This window comes from Marmota marmota, unplaced genomic scaffold, assembly GCF_001458135.2.
Source record: "Marmota marmota marmota unplaced genomic scaffold, marMar, whole genome shotgun sequence".
In the NCBI taxonomy this organism is placed as follows: Eukaryota; Metazoa; Chordata; class Mammalia; order Rodentia; family Sciuridae; genus Marmota; species Marmota marmota.
The window spans coordinates 56,902,878-56,918,162 of NW_025999968.1; the positions used below are offsets into that span (position 1 = coordinate 56,902,878).

General features: G+C 37.4%; 1 protein-coding gene across 9 annotated transcripts in view; it reads left to right on the forward strand.

The window, feature by feature from the left end:
• Ttc3 (tetratricopeptide repeat domain 3) overlaps window positions 1–14,910 on the forward strand; it is a 117,939-nt gene extending 103,029 nt beyond the window's left edge. For all 9 annotated transcript variants that reach the window (XM_048803668.1, XM_048803665.1, XM_048803664.1 and 6 more), the window contains 8 exons: window positions 231–331; window positions 2,844–2,934; window positions 3,444–3,545; window positions 6,358–6,698; window positions 8,244–8,370; window positions 8,564–8,704; window positions 12,039–12,131; window positions 13,175–14,910. In XM_048803668.1, coding sequence (XP_048659625.1) covers window positions 231–331; window positions 2,844–2,934; window positions 3,444–3,545; window positions 6,358–6,698; window positions 8,244–8,370; window positions 8,564–8,704; window positions 12,039–12,131; window positions 13,175–13,246 — 1,068 coding nt within the window. In that variant the 3' untranslated portion in view covers window positions 13,247–14,910. The remainder of the gene's footprint in view (window positions 1–230; window positions 332–2,843; window positions 2,935–3,443; window positions 3,546–6,357; window positions 6,699–8,243; window positions 8,371–8,563; window positions 8,705–12,038; window positions 12,132–13,174) is intronic.
• The last annotated feature ends 375 nt before the right edge of the window (window positions 14,911–15,285 follow it).

The window sequence follows — 15,285 nt, forward strand, 5'->3', positions numbered from 1 at the left end:
CAAGAATGATCCTGAAGCACAGAATTTTAGTGTCATTTTGTTATTCTGTTTTCAAATCCCAAAGTTTTAATTTGTGTTTGCCTGGGAAAATGACATAATCAAGTTCTGGTGTTCCTGTCATCAGATCTTACTTAAGGAAAAAATGGTTTGGAATGTTTAAGTTTTAACTCTTAAAATAGTTTCAGGACTTCATTTGTAAAATACTTAGATATCCTCTAATCTACTGGCAGGTATCTGTGCTGGAGAACTGGAAGGAGAGTGAAATGTTTAAGTTACAGGTCATGGCATCACAAGCAGAAGCCTATCTTAAGAACCTCAAGCTGACAAGCAGGTAGTGTGGCTTCCCAGGTGTTCTTCCCAGCATGTCATTTAGAAAAAACAAGTTAAACGTACTTGGAAAAACTTTTAAAAAATATTAGTATCATTTTATTTTTAGTAGTTACCCAATTGGTACATGTTCAAAAAAATCAAAACATACAAACAAAAATGATTTTTATAAATTATTCATAATTCCAAATGGAGATAAAACTAATTAATATTTTAGAATAAATTCATTTACATATTTAGGGAAAAGTGAATGTTTACTCTTTTTTTTTTCCCACTAGGTAGTGTATAGGAAACTTCTTTTCATTCTGAAATGAAGTCAGTTTCTTGAAAATCAGTTCTCCAGCCTGATTTTAAAAGGTTGAATGGTGTTCCAGCATGTAGCATATCAGGATTATCAAGTGGGATATTTGTTTGCAAATTTTTTAAAATATAAGCTGCACTCCAGTGAGCATCCCTACATCTAAGTGTTTTTGAACATTATTAGTCATTTCCACGCAAAAACTTTCTGAACAAAAATAGTATTTTCAGAGCTTTTTAAACTTTTTGCTCAGTGGCTTTTCATAATAACTGTTAGTCTGCATGACTGAGTGTAGGAAAGTTATTATGAAGGACTTTAAGATTCACACATGGTCTGGGGATGTGGCTCAAGTGGTAGCGCGCTCTCGCTCGCCTGGCATGCGTGCAGCCCGGGTTCAATCCTCAGCACCACATACAAAGATGTTGTGTCCGCCGAAAACAAACTAAAAAGTAAATATTAAAAAATTCTCTCTCTTTCTCTCTCTTTAAAAAAAAAAAAAAAAGATTCACACATGTAAATTTTTGAAATTCTTCATAATCTTTATCTGTTTTTGTTTGTTTTCCCTTGTTTTTAGAATCCTAGAGGGTTGTCTTTAGTCTGGCATTTAGCTGCTTTCTATGTAGTGTTTTCCCACCTTGGTTTTGGTTTTGTTTGTTGTTTTTTGGTGCTGGGGATGGAACCCAGGGCCGCCTCCATTCTAGGCAAGTGCTCCACCACTGAGCTGCACCTCTAGGCCTCTGTGTTTGCACATGGGGGATTACTTTTCATCTGTTTTTTGTATCATGTTCAGGTTTTCATATTTAATCCCAGATTTTTAATTCTTCCTAGTGCTTGCTTTTTTATTTGAATTTCAAACCCTCATAGTTGAACCAGAGATTGACTGGAAGAGTTATGGAGTAGTACATATAGTATAGTACACTGTAGTATATAGTATCCTTTATTTTTATCCTTTATTTTCAAGATTTTTTTTTTTTTTTAATCAAAAGACTTTTCTAATCAAAGGTGAACTGACATGCAGATTCAGATTACAGAACTAGTACAGCTGAGGTTGAGATCAGCTAGTGTTCAGAAACCTCTTAAGTAATTCCCATAGGCTATGGATTGTGTCTTATCTGAAAGACAAAGACACTCAGACCTTATTTTATCCAGTAGTATTGACTTTCTTCCATTAAGCCTTAGGTATATGTAGATTCTTGGGTATGCTCTGCTGAATACTGATCCCACCAAAGGATAGCAAAGGAGAAAAGTGGGGGAGGAGACCATTCTGAGTCTTCTTTGTAATATGTAAGGAGAACTGACACAATTACAGATTGAAAGGAGTGTTGAGGCTTTAAATTAGGAGTAGGATGTTTGTCACTTTGTGTGTGTGTGTGTGTGTGTGTGTGTGTAGTTGTAGATGGACAGTATGCCTTTATTTTATATTATTTTTATGTGGTGCTAAGGATTGAACCCAGTACCTCACCCATGCCAGGCGAGCACTCTGCTTCAGGGCTACAGCCCCAGCCCCTTGTTTGTCACTTTAGATAGACCAGATTTATAAAGTTCTGAGGTTGTAAATTTATCTTAATCTCTAAGGCTGCATTCTTTAGTTTTACAGTTAGACGGGGATTTAGGTTTTATTGCCATTTTTGGAATATTCCAGGCTGACTAAAATTTTTTAAATGCAAAGGTAGTGTTTAATATTAAATATGAAGAAGTCAAATGAAGAACAGTCAAATTTTCAAACTTGTGGGGGAAAAAAATTCGAGAGAATATCTTCTCTCTGCCCCTAGTTTAAGGGTTTTGTTTGTTGTGTTTTTGTTTGGTTTTATCCATAGTTAAGATATCCTTAAATGTCTAGGGGCAGGTTTACATGATTCATAATTCTTTAGAAGTAATTATGTACCCAGGCATAATGGTGGATACCTGTAATCCCCAGCAACTCGGGAGGCTGAGGCAAGAGGATTGCAAGTTTGAGGCCAGCCTGAACAACTTAACAAGACCCCAAGCATTTTAACGAGACTCTGTCTCAAAATAAGAAATAAAAAATTCTGAGGATATGGCTCAGTGGTAAAGTGCCCCGAGTTCAATCCTTATTACAAAAAAAAGTTAATATGTGAATGGGATGGTTGAATGTATCTTTTGCTAATGTTTAAGTATTTATTTTCATTTGCATTTAAATGCTTTCATTTTTTAAATTTCCCAAGTGGATATTAAATATATTTTTAAACTTTTTCAGTGATTCCACAGAATATCCCAACATGGAGTCTGATATCTGTTCATGGGAATCATTTCTTTCTAATGTTACAAAAGAAATTGAGAGAGCAAAAGTAAGTTATGAAACGTTTTATAATTCTGTCAAAATATTTATGGTGGTTACAGTTCTTGTGAGGCTGGTGTCTTATTTAAACCATTTCTTTTTTGACATGTTAATAATAATACTGCATTTTTGTTATCACTTATGAAATTAATAGTATTTTCTTAATATTTTGGGGCTAAGAATATAGGATAGTAGAACATGTGCCTAGCATGCCAAGGGTCCTGGGTTCAATTCTCAGCAATACAAAACAAAAGAAATAAGAAAAATATGGAAATTATCTTAAATTTTGCCCCTGATTGATGAGATTAAATATATATAAGACTTTGGAGCATTCTGATTAAGGAAAATTAATGTTAATGTTCTTATTTTGAACAAATTTTCTTTAAAAAGATTGTCTTAATACTTTGCATCTTATTTGTTTCTTGGGAAGCTGTTGACTGTTTTATAGTGTTAATTGGAAATTATAGTTTTCTTGGAATTTGTTAGAGAAAAACTTCACATTTTCCCTTCCACCTACAGTCTGAATTTGAAGATCAAATTAAGGCCATTAAAAATGGTTCTCGACTCAGTGAGCTTTCTAAAGTGCAGATTTCTGAGCTTCCATTTCCTGCCTGTAACAATGTAAGTCAGTTGCATCTTTTTCTTTCCCTGAAACAAAACATAATGAACCACAGTTTCTTTTTTTAATGCGCCAAAGTTGTTTGTTTATTGTTTTCTGGGAATGGGATGAATTAACAGTTGCCTTAATGTTTTCATTATTGGTACCATTGATTAACCTTTTAATCTTTATAAACATTCTTATATAAATAGATCAGTCTTCTGCCTCTGTGCATTGGTGCAGGACTAAGGCAAATACTATTGGTCCATGTTTTTTCTACACTTTGATATACTATAGCCTATCGCCATTCTTTTCTAGACGTAGTATGTATGATGTGTATGTACGTTCTAGCATTTGAACAAATAATACAGAGTAGCAGTTTCCTTTGATTGAAGCAGGCCCTCTCTTCTGTACCACCTGGGATTATTATAATTTCTAGATACTTGGAGGCATAAAATCAAAATCTTAAAATTAAGATCTGTTTCCTCATCAAATATAGAATAAAAACTAGTGTATCTGAGACGTGCAAGACTTTATTGATCTAGCATACCATATTTTACTGCTAATGTGAGGTTGTTCTGAATCTTTTGAATACTGGTGATTGCTCTTATAAAATACCCCAATATACAATATAGCTAAACCTAATGTCACTTTACTGTATTCTGGGATACTTGTTATCTGAAGTTTGCACACAGAGATTCTTTGTTAATACTAATTGAAATGAATTAGGTTCAAAGATGGTCAGACGATAGGAATTTAAGACTCTGTAGAAGAGTTGATTAAAGATGGATTTCAGATTGAAATCCTAAAGATGGGGAACATTTTCTACAGCACAAAAAGTGTCTTCCTGCTGGTACCTGACCTTTGCCAGGGATGCTGTTCCAGGCTATGGGTGGTGTTCCTTTCATCTGCCTTCAACTGAATGCTTAGACAGTGGCTTCCCTCTTGGCCTTCCCCTGTGGCCCTTCTGCATATACGTTGTATCTCCTATATCTAGATGGCTGGTTCCTTTAATCAGTCTGGTCTTAAATGTCTGAGGAGTAAAAAGGTACATCTGCCTTGAACTTTAGTTTTTAAAATATTTTATTGATCCAAATTTTTCTGTCTCCATTGAACTGAATAAGAAATTGTTTTATTTCAGACTGAAAAATCACTTCTTATTTATAGTTCTCTTGGTTTTTACAGCAGATGTGGAGAGAAAAATCTGTGGATTCCAATATACTATTTTATTATTAATTTGTAATTTTAGCTCATGTAATTTTATAAATACTCAAAAGAATTTTCATGTCCAAAATCCTGGAAATTTAGTTTGCTAGGAACTTACTTAATAAATGTCCTTAAAACCTATTTACTTTTCATCTCGTATCTTCCTCAGTCATTTGGTGGATGTTTAATGGTTATTGAGATTAGATATGAGGTAGGCCCTCAAAGTGCTTATGGGCTTAAATTCAGTTACAAGCAGATGACGCTGAGGTTTTGCATAGCAGAGTACTATAGCAGCAGAAATCAGGGTCACTATCCTGGTCTAGAGATGGAGACCTCCATGACACAGAGATCAGAAGAAAGAACAGACCAGGTGAAGGAGTTGAGGGGATTAACTTTGGGGGAAGGGAGGATATTGTAATGCTTGGGGTCAGAGTGTTTCAGGTAGAAGAAGGAAAGTATTTGGTTGCTAGAATAAAAGAGTGGGGCAGGGTGACATACTCCTTTCATAGCTATAAAATAAGTTTACTTTAACAAAGGTATATATCTATAGAGTGAGTGTGGAAGTAGCCCGGGGCCAGGGTCAGGAGATCCTTGTGCTCTAAGCCATGTTATGTCACTAGGAAACTGATCTATGGTTCATGCAGGGAGTACTATCAGCTCTATACTTTATGAAGATGAACTGAATGGCAGTGTGGAGAAGTAGGAAGGAGGGGCTGGAGGTGATTTCCACTGACTGGTTATTCACTTACTGCCATTAGCCATGTCTGGATGAAGGAGTGGAGAGGGAGTGGATGGAAGAGAACCAAATGGGAGAGGGATCTAGGAGGAGCAGATGAAAGAGCTGTGCCATGCTCAAGACTGGGACAGAGCGTGTGGACATGGGAAGTCTAGGGTGGACTTGAGGGGAAGAGCAGCCCGATGAGACTGCACTGGGGCTGGTTTTGAACACCTTTGGGTCCCAGAGTCATCCAAGTGGATCTGTAGATATGGATCTCAGGATAATATTCTAGACTAGAAACTTTAAAAAGTGGGTATTAATTAGCAGTGAGCATAGTCACTGAGGTCTGAGAGGACATGAAATGGCCTCGGAGAAGATAGCATGTGATAGAGGTTCAAGCCTCAGATGACATTAGAAGGAACATCCATACTTAGGCATGGAAAGAGGATAATAGCTGAGCTCTCCTTGTTGAAGGAGCCAGCAGAACAGAGCCAGAGGGCACATTTTGAGAAAGAAGAGGCAGCTGGCATTCCTAGATGTCCCTGTGACTTAGTGGGGTAGACACCTTTGGAGAGTGCTGGGACAGCTAGCTTTGATCAACCAAGTTCAGCTAGGAAGGAGAGAAGCATTAGAGTGCAGACTGAAGGAGGGGCATTAGGCAGGTGAAATGTTCTCATTTAAGCAGCTTTTCTAATTTTACAGGAAAAAAGTATACTGTAGAAAATTATTTAGAAGTCAGAAGTCTACCCTTGCTTTAAGAACTACCAAGTTATGATCAGCAATTCTTTTAAGACAAAAACATTATTGTATTCAGGTTTCCTATATTATAGTCATGCAGTCTCTGTCCTTGCCTGTTTCTCCTCTTAAGACAATTCCTAAGTGACCCAATTCCTGTGGTGTGTCCCTCACAGATTCATCCTGAGTTTCCCCCTGAGTCTTCAGGCCATGATGATCAAGGGCCTGGGACATTTGTAAACAGTGCAACTGGAGCAGTTAAGGATTTAGATCTGTTCTCCACCGGTGATTGCCCAGAGGAGTCTACTGCACTGTCACCTCGGTTGCCCTCTGGTCAAACTGAAGTTACTCAGCCATCAGAGCATACAGGGGCCAGCCAGACAACACCATCTGAACAAAGCCCTGAGGCACATCAGAAAGTACCTGTTCCTCCAGAACGTGCTTCAAGCCAGTCTCCAAAAAAGCCGTTCAACAGTATTATTGAGCACCTGTCAGTGGTGTTCCCATGGTACAACAGGTATGAATATAAAACATTTATGACTGTTAAATACTTCATTGAACTGATGTTTCCTGATCAAATAAAATCAAGGCTGGCTAGGGGCTAACATGGAAAAAACTGCATGATGTTTTGCTCATTAGGACAGGTGCTACTTTTCTTTCTTTTTGTAAACATAGAGGTGAGCATTTTCTTTTCTTTTTTTTGTAGTGCTGGGGACAAACACACACCTCATACATGCTAGACCCGAGCTCTACCACTGAGCTACACCCCTAGTCCTCAAATAAATTTTTAAATATGCACATCTAGATTAAAAATACTGAGCACTGGTAATCAACATTGAACAGAATCTGTCAGTTTGCTAAGATTTTTATGAGATCCATAGCACTCTCTTAACACTAATTGTTATGAAATTAGTAAATTAATTGTAAAATAATAGTTTTCTGTATTTTGAAAGAAGATAAATCACATATAAAAGAAAACAGCAGCAATTTACACCTTGTAGATAATACCTCTGATTTGTTAGAGGTGCAAGGTTGAAAAGACTAGACTGAATTTGACAGTACATGAGGAATGTATAAATGTCACAGAGGATCCTTGGGAGACTGGGGAAGAACTCCTCATATCTGGGTCAAGAAGAGCTGTAAGTGGGGCTGGGGATGGTTGCTAGCACTTCAGCAGTGTTTCTGCCTCCCCATGGCTCCAGGTTGGGACAAGAAAGAGCAAGGTTAGGATTGATGAGTAGCTCAGAAGAGAGGACTCCACACAGAGAATGGCCTCTGTACCTGCCTTGTTAATTCTCATTCTCTGACAATGTTAGTTACAGGCTTTGCAGTTGAAATTTGGAAACAAAGTCATAATTAATGATTGGTCAGAAATAATATTTTACAGTGTCAGTGGAACCCTGCCACTTGAAAATAAGTATATTTTGTCTGCATTTGGGCATATTTTTCCCTAAGTTTGACAAACATTGTAAGTTCTCTCAATAGCAGTTCTCATGTCAGTTGTAAAAATATTCAAGTTGTAATTATCAGAAGTACCCTACAAATAAAATTTCATACAGTCTTAATTAAATTTGGCAGAATTAAAAAAAATCAAACAGAAATGTGTTCTGATTTTCTGAAAGCTAAAATATTCGGGGCACTAGTGGTGCAAATATCAAGTTCCCATTGACTGATGGTGTACTCTTCCCATTTGATGGCATTTGAGAAACATTCAGACTTTGAAAGCTGGTTTGTTAGGGATTTTTTCAAAGAAGGAAATCTACAAAGCTAGTTTTTCTTGGATAGAAAGAGATCTTATTGATTTTAAATTATTTTTAAATAAATAAAACAAACAGTCCATTAACAACTAAAAAAATTTTTTTTAAATAATATTGTGGAAATTTTCACAACTTCTTGGAAAGATTGATTCTGCCTTAAAATAATTATGCTTTTCATGTGTAGTTATTATTGTCCTATGTTCTACAGATTAATTTTTGTATATTTACTTTTTCGAGTTGGACTTCTGGGTTGATATTGGCACATTGACTTTCTGTTGTCATTTATTGTTTACTTTCCCTTTCAGCACCGAGCTTGCTGGTTTTATTAAAAAGGTTCGAAACAAAAACAAGAACTTACTCTCAGGATTGGGTATTGATGAAATTGTCCAAAGAGTGACAGAACACATTGTAGATGAAGAGAAAAAGAAAAAGGTATTTCATCCAGATGCAGTAAAATGTTCCCCTTAATCCTTATTTATTGATAAAATTTGAGAATTCTTTTTTTTAAAGCTTCAAGCCAAAATATAGAGAAAATTTACCAAAAAAGATGATCAAACTTTAGGTTACTAAGTTGAACTTTGCTTCCTTTGTGCTCTCTCACCCAATCCCCTTGTTATCTCTTAAGCCAAATCCAGGAAAGGGCAAGAGAACATCTGAGGCCAGCTCTGCTGCTTCTGTGAACCAGTCTTCCCAGGGCCCACCCTCAATTGCTGGACCATCACCCAAAACTAAGGGACAGAAAACAGAAGATGTCCCCATGAGTGTCGTACGTATAATGTCGTAGCTAGTTTTACTTTTTTTAAAAAAAAAATTTTAGTTGTAGTTGGACACAGTACCTTTATTTTATTTATTTTTATGTGGTGCTGAGGATCAAACCCAGGGCCTCGCATGTGCTAGGGAAGTGCTCTACCGCTCAGCCCCAGCCCCAACCCTAGTTTTACTTTTTAATGAAGAACAAGAAGAAAACATTTTTTTACCCATGACTTAGCACCATTCTTTTCATTTATAGTCCTACTTTATTGGATCCTAAAATTAGAAACCAAATTTTGCTGTATTTGAAGGTGTCCAATTTGAACAGCAGTGAATAGTTCTGAGGAATGCCCAGGACCTAGAACAGGGAAAAGCCTTACACTCAAGCTCTGACTGCATCGAGAGAACTGAGTTTTCTGTCTTCTTGCTGTGTTGCTGCAGATGGGCAGATATGTTGATATATTTACTTATTTATGTATTTTGGTATTAATTGCAATATTTGGATTAGTTGAAAAAAATAATCTTTAACTAATTTTATTCTTCATAATCATGGACTATGAAATCAGACTGGGTTGCATCACTTCACATCACTGTTTGTCGGGGTAATATCTGCCCTGACCAGGCTATTTCTGGATGAAATGCTGCCATGAAAGGACCAGGTCAGCCCAGTACTGAAAATCTAGTTTTTGCCCTTCACCTCTTCCCTCACACACCTGGGAAGGGCACACTGGAATGGGCTAAATGTGCCTGAAATCTAACATGCTGATTTAAGTTGTTTCTTCTCCTTTTAAACAGTAAGAATCATTTACATTTACATGGAACATTTTATAAAATGCTGTTATAACTATGTCTGAGTTGATAAGGCCTTGTAATTGTCTATATTTTATAATAAGGAAATCAAGGCCCAGATGCGACTTTCTAGCATTCACTGGTCTGACGGCATAGTTGTAGCTCAGACTGGGCCTTTTGACTTAAGTGAGCAGCATGTCATTCCCAGTTCTTTCCACACTGACCAGCTGATGCCAGAGACCCTGTAGGGACTGCATGTGGTTGAAAGAGGGGCCATCGACTCATGGCTCAGGTAGGGGGCTGTAGATTGAATTCTGGTGTGAAGCACATTTCCCTGTTGCTCCAACTGTGGTAGCAGAGTGTAGAAGACAATGAAAGGTCACAGCCCCATAATGTTCTCAGCAGTGAGTTCACAATACAAGATGTAGAGTAAGGCTAGTATGTTAACTTGAGCTCGCAGTGAGTCTTTTCATGAACTTACTTTTATTCCTTTTATATATTTTGTGCTTTACACTACACCTTTGAAGACTTACCACACCACATACACTCAACTCCCAGAAGGTCTCATCCCCAACCATATCCTAGAGAGAGTGCTTATAGGCACGTGGAGTACCCACTTCGAGTCAGTCCCCGCTTCTCCCAGGGGTTTCTTATGTGTCACATGTTCTGTGACCCTTTAACCAGGCAGGATTCCCAGGGCATTCCCATTCATGTGCATGTGTGTTATGACCATCCCCACCTCAAGATAGACTTGAAGTAATCACCTGAAAGAGATCTCCTAGTTCATATTCAATGTTGATAATAATAAAGTTGTAAAATCCACTTTATTTAAACTTTGCCAAATTACATGAGAAATAAAAATTTATATTCAAACTGGTACTTAACTAGATAATTGTAGGTAGTGTTTGAAAAATGAAAAAAAGTTTGTTTTATATTTTTAGATTACAGAAGTAATACACACTCAAAATAGAAAATAGAAATAAAGGGGGCATATTAAAAACCCTAAAGCTGAGCATGGTGGGACACACCTGTAATCCCAGTCACTTGGGAAGCTAAGATAGGAAAATCACAAGTTCAAGTTCTCTACCACAATTCCCTGTTTGAAAAAAATAAGAACTCTTAAAACTTACCCTCTAGTTAGCATTATTACATTAGTATATATTTTTCTAAACTCATATATATATATAGTATTAATTTAATCAAAACAAATACCAGGTCATATTTTTTATGTTCTTTGGGGAATATTTCAATTTTTTTACTGTGGTTTTGCTTTTTACTTTGAAATATATTGTGTTCATCTTCCCATACTAGAAAACAGTCAAGTTAACTATATATTTTCCCAGCTAACCTGGCTTTGAATTTTGCAAAGTGAGTTGGAGAGGTCTTCTCCTGCCCTTCCCCAGGGCTCACACCTCCCTTTCTTCCCTGATCCTTGAGTCACAGACAGCAGTAGAGCAACATGAACACCTTTGTTCTCTCTGGTCTGCCCCTGTCTAATTTGTAATTCTCTGTCTGCACCCTGCCAGCACCTAGGGAAGGAGCAGGTCCCCACACAGTAGTTCAGGATCTACACAGCTTGATGTCTGCTTCAGTCAGTCACTTGGGATGTTTTTATATTTTTGGAACATCAGTTGGGGCAAGGTTTCCTACCAGATGCTTAAAGTCCAGATAAATAAGACTCATTTCCTGCCTTTAGAGTGCTCAGAGTTAAGAGGCAAGTTAGAATAGAGCTGATGCAATGCATGATAAGTGCTGTAAGCTGCAAGGAGAACTCTGTGCTTGGTGGCCTAAGTGTCACTTGGGGTATATGTCACAGAGGAGGCCAGAAAACTTACACTCATCTGTTTCCAGTGTCTCACACAATCCCCGACTGTGGATGTTAGTTGGTTTAGCTGTCTGTCTTGAAATGCATTAATATTCCATGTTCATGGAAACTTTAAAAAATTGTTAAAAAAAAAAATCTTGGCCAAGGGGTAACCCTATTAATATTTTGATATCAGATTATTTTCTAGGCACTTCTGTAGACATTCTCTCTTTTTAAAAAATTGAATTACGTGATAGACTGTTGTATAACTTGCATTTATTCAATGATTTGTGGTGACCAGCTTTCTGTGTCAAGGATCATGGTATTCCATCATGATGTTAATTGGCTACATGATAGTCTATTGTGTAGATTTGTCATAATTTAAGTCCCTGTTAGATAATTAGATGAATAATTAATTTGTAATATCTAATTAATAACCATACTTCATGTATGCTATAGGGATAAGTAGTATAATATAAGTAGTAATATCTCACCAGGGAATCTGTTAATTATAAAAACCAGTATTCCCTCTGAGAACATTAGAAATTCAGAAATATACTTTTATTTTTGTATTTTTATGTTTTCTCTTTTAAAATGCTATTTAAAAACAAGTTGTTTCTTCATTCTGCCCAGCCATAATTTACACCCTTTGTGGCAAAAATGTTTGAAGGCCACTCATGTCATGAGTCATGAAAAACTCATGTCATAAAGAGAGATTTCTTTAATCTTTATTTTTCAGATATGTTTGTTTCCACAGGTACTAGATGCAGATTCCTGTGAAATATGCCATGAGGTGTTCAAATCAAAAAATGTGCGTGTGCTAAAATGTGGACACAAGTTTCACAAAGGGGTAAGAATTCTCTTTGACCATCTATATCATGCATTGTGACTGCCAACTGTTTTGAAAATAAAAAAGGAATTTTTTTCTTAAGTATCGATACTTATAATTCCAAGCCACTCTATAAGCCTACACATGTCTCTGGTCATTGCCCTTTGCAAAGACTGGTGCTGAAGAAGCGGGAGAGTGGTCCTGGGCCAGAGGTGTGTGCAGCTCTGCAGACTGTACTTTCTGTAATAATGTCACGGGTAGAAAAGAGTTGACTTCAGGAACTATAATAGGTGCTGAGAGCCAAAGCAATATGAATTCCTTTAAAGATGGTTTCTTACATGACTAAATGAATAAACAGTGTAGCACTTTATTAATTTAGTGTACTGTATAAAGGTGGTTTAACATTTTAAAAGAGAAAAACTAAACCTTGTTGGGTCCCTTGTGCTTGACTCTGAGCATTTGTATTGTACTCTTCCTGCTGAGTGAGGACAGATCAGGTCTCTGTTGTGCTGATTTATTCATCCTTGAGAAAGGGATGCATACAGAATACTCACTAATAGGAAATGAGAAAGCTTTCTCCTCCAGATAGGGCATCCTGGCTTGGACTTTCTAGGTTTCCATGCATACTCAGCCATGTTGCAGCAGCAGGCTGGCTAAGAGCAACAGGGAACATGGCACACAGGCTGGTGGGATGTTTAAGAACCAAGCCAAAACCATGAAGAGGAATGGGCTAAGATTTGGGTGATAGGGTCCCAAGGGTCATCAAAATGCTGACCTCCTGCAAAACATGGCGACTGGTGCTGAAGAATTGAGACTGGAGCCAGGTGTAGTGGAGGACAAGGCCACACAGGGGGCCATATCTGAAGGGGACTTATTTCCACTGTAGTTTTATTCATACTCCTGGCCTAAGCAGCATTACTGTCCCTGAGTATTGGGCAGCATTAGGCCCCATCAGACTTGCAGGTGACATTAGCCGTGTATGCCAAGGAGTCCAGCAGTGCAGGGGAACTAAGGCCCCCACATGGTCCTGAAGGCACTGACTGATTTTGTTTTCTTCTTTTCAGTGCTTTAAGCAGTGGCTAAAAGGGCAGAGTAGTTGCCCTGCCTGTCGTGATGGTGATCTGTCAGAAGAGTAGTCTGTGTCTACCCTCCAGGACTGGCCAGCCAGGACTGCCTTCCTGCTGCTCTAGGTAGTCACTCTTCACTAAGCATCACTCACCCACATACCAAGTTGAAATAATGATAATTCCTACTTTCAGCATAAAAAACAAACATTTGACGAATCTCTGGCATTCTGTATCACAAAGCCAATCAGTGGAAATCTTTAATTCAGTTGCTATTAGGTAATTTCTCCACTCTGATTCAATATTTCAGTGATAGTCAAATAATGGCTTATCAAATGATGTGTCATTGCATTCTTACATTGTTAGCGCTGTTGTGGAGGAGATCTGTGAGATGGGAGCTTCTTTGGGGAAGTATTGTGAGCACCCCAAAGCAGTTTAAATTATAAGAATTCTTAACCTGGTGAAGTGCCCAGGTTTCCCTTTTGTGTTTGAAAAATCTGTTCCAGTGGCTCTATAACAGAGATGATATTGACCTTTAAAATTTTTTATAAGATTCGGTAGTCTGAAAATATGCTTACATTTTCCCTCAGAGATCCTACATTTTTAAAATGGGCTTAAACAAGTCACATTTTAATAATTTGTACTTAATATTAAAATATTGGCTGATATGGACCAAAAAGATTCACATTTCCTCTTCATGAAATGTCATGTGCTTTTGATTTTCATTTTATTTGTTTTTCCATATATTTTTTCCCCTTCATATGGTAGTAGATTGAATCCTGGGCCTCACAAATGCTAGTCAAGGAAGCTTTCCACCAGTGGGCTACATCCCCATCCACTCCATAGGTTTTTATTTTATTTTTGTTTTTTAATCTTTTTATGATGTAATCTGATATTTGAAAATCAATTGCAAAATTACTTTATTAGTTATCAGCCAAGACTTTCTTACCCCCCAAATCAAGGCCGTGTATTCAACATACCAACCCCACATTTGAATTTGTTCTTAGAATACGCTGCTGTTCTCATTAGCAGTATTTGGCTCTCTTTGTGAGTCAGTCAGCAAGTGCTTGGATATCTACATCTAGCTCAGTGCTGATCCCGCACAGGCACTGTATAGACTAGTAACCATCATTCTCCTCCTTACCCACCCCCCAAAAGAAAAACTTGTGTAATTAGACAATTCTGCGGTGTCTGTGTTACAACTGTTCTGTGTTTGACATTTGTGTAAAATAATGCATGCAATCTTGTACTGTGCCTAAGAACAAAACTGTGACTGCATTAGGAACTATTTAGATTCTTTTAGTGACCTATGGACAGCAGTAAATATGGAAAAGTGAATCCTGGACACATTCCACCACTCAAACATGAAGGATCAAAAAGTGATTTTCAGTGTGTTCTTCGTTCCACTGCAAACTCAGTCACGAGTGTATGGGCAGATTTGGTCACCTTCCTCTGCCTGTGCTCCATGTGAGTTGTGATGTCTTGGTGACGTAGTCCATAGAAGCCCCCTCCTTACTCTGAAGCATTCTCCATCTTGGTCCCTAAAACATTGTCTGCATTTTCATGGCAGTTGAGAGCTGTGCATATTAAAATACACAAGGGACAGTTTGTAGCAACTGGTATGAAGGAGAAAAGCAACTAATGAGTGAGAGAATGTATTCTGTCCTTAACTTCAGAGCCTTGTGAACATGCCTTACATTTGTCCAGTAATTGTCAATAAACAGCATTCTAAAAGACTGGCAGTGCACTGTCATTCTTGCCCATTCCTTCTCAGATAATGTTAAAATACATTCTACATGAAAATTCAAGGCCTCCATTCTATGCTAACATTTTAAAAGTGACTTCATTTGGAAAGAACAGCCATGCTACATCTGGTAGAACCTGGTTCAAAACTCCTTTGTGCCTAAATAAAACTTGACAAACTCACGTTTACACGATTAACTATTTAAATTTGTGAATTGAACTTTTATGCAGAGATGATAAAGAGTTCACTATTTTAGGCTTAATTAACAGATATTTCATGTGAATACAAATACACACATATAAGGACCCTGAAGACAATTACATTTCTCAGGATTTTTTTTTTTTTTTTTTTTTTTTTTTTTTTTTTT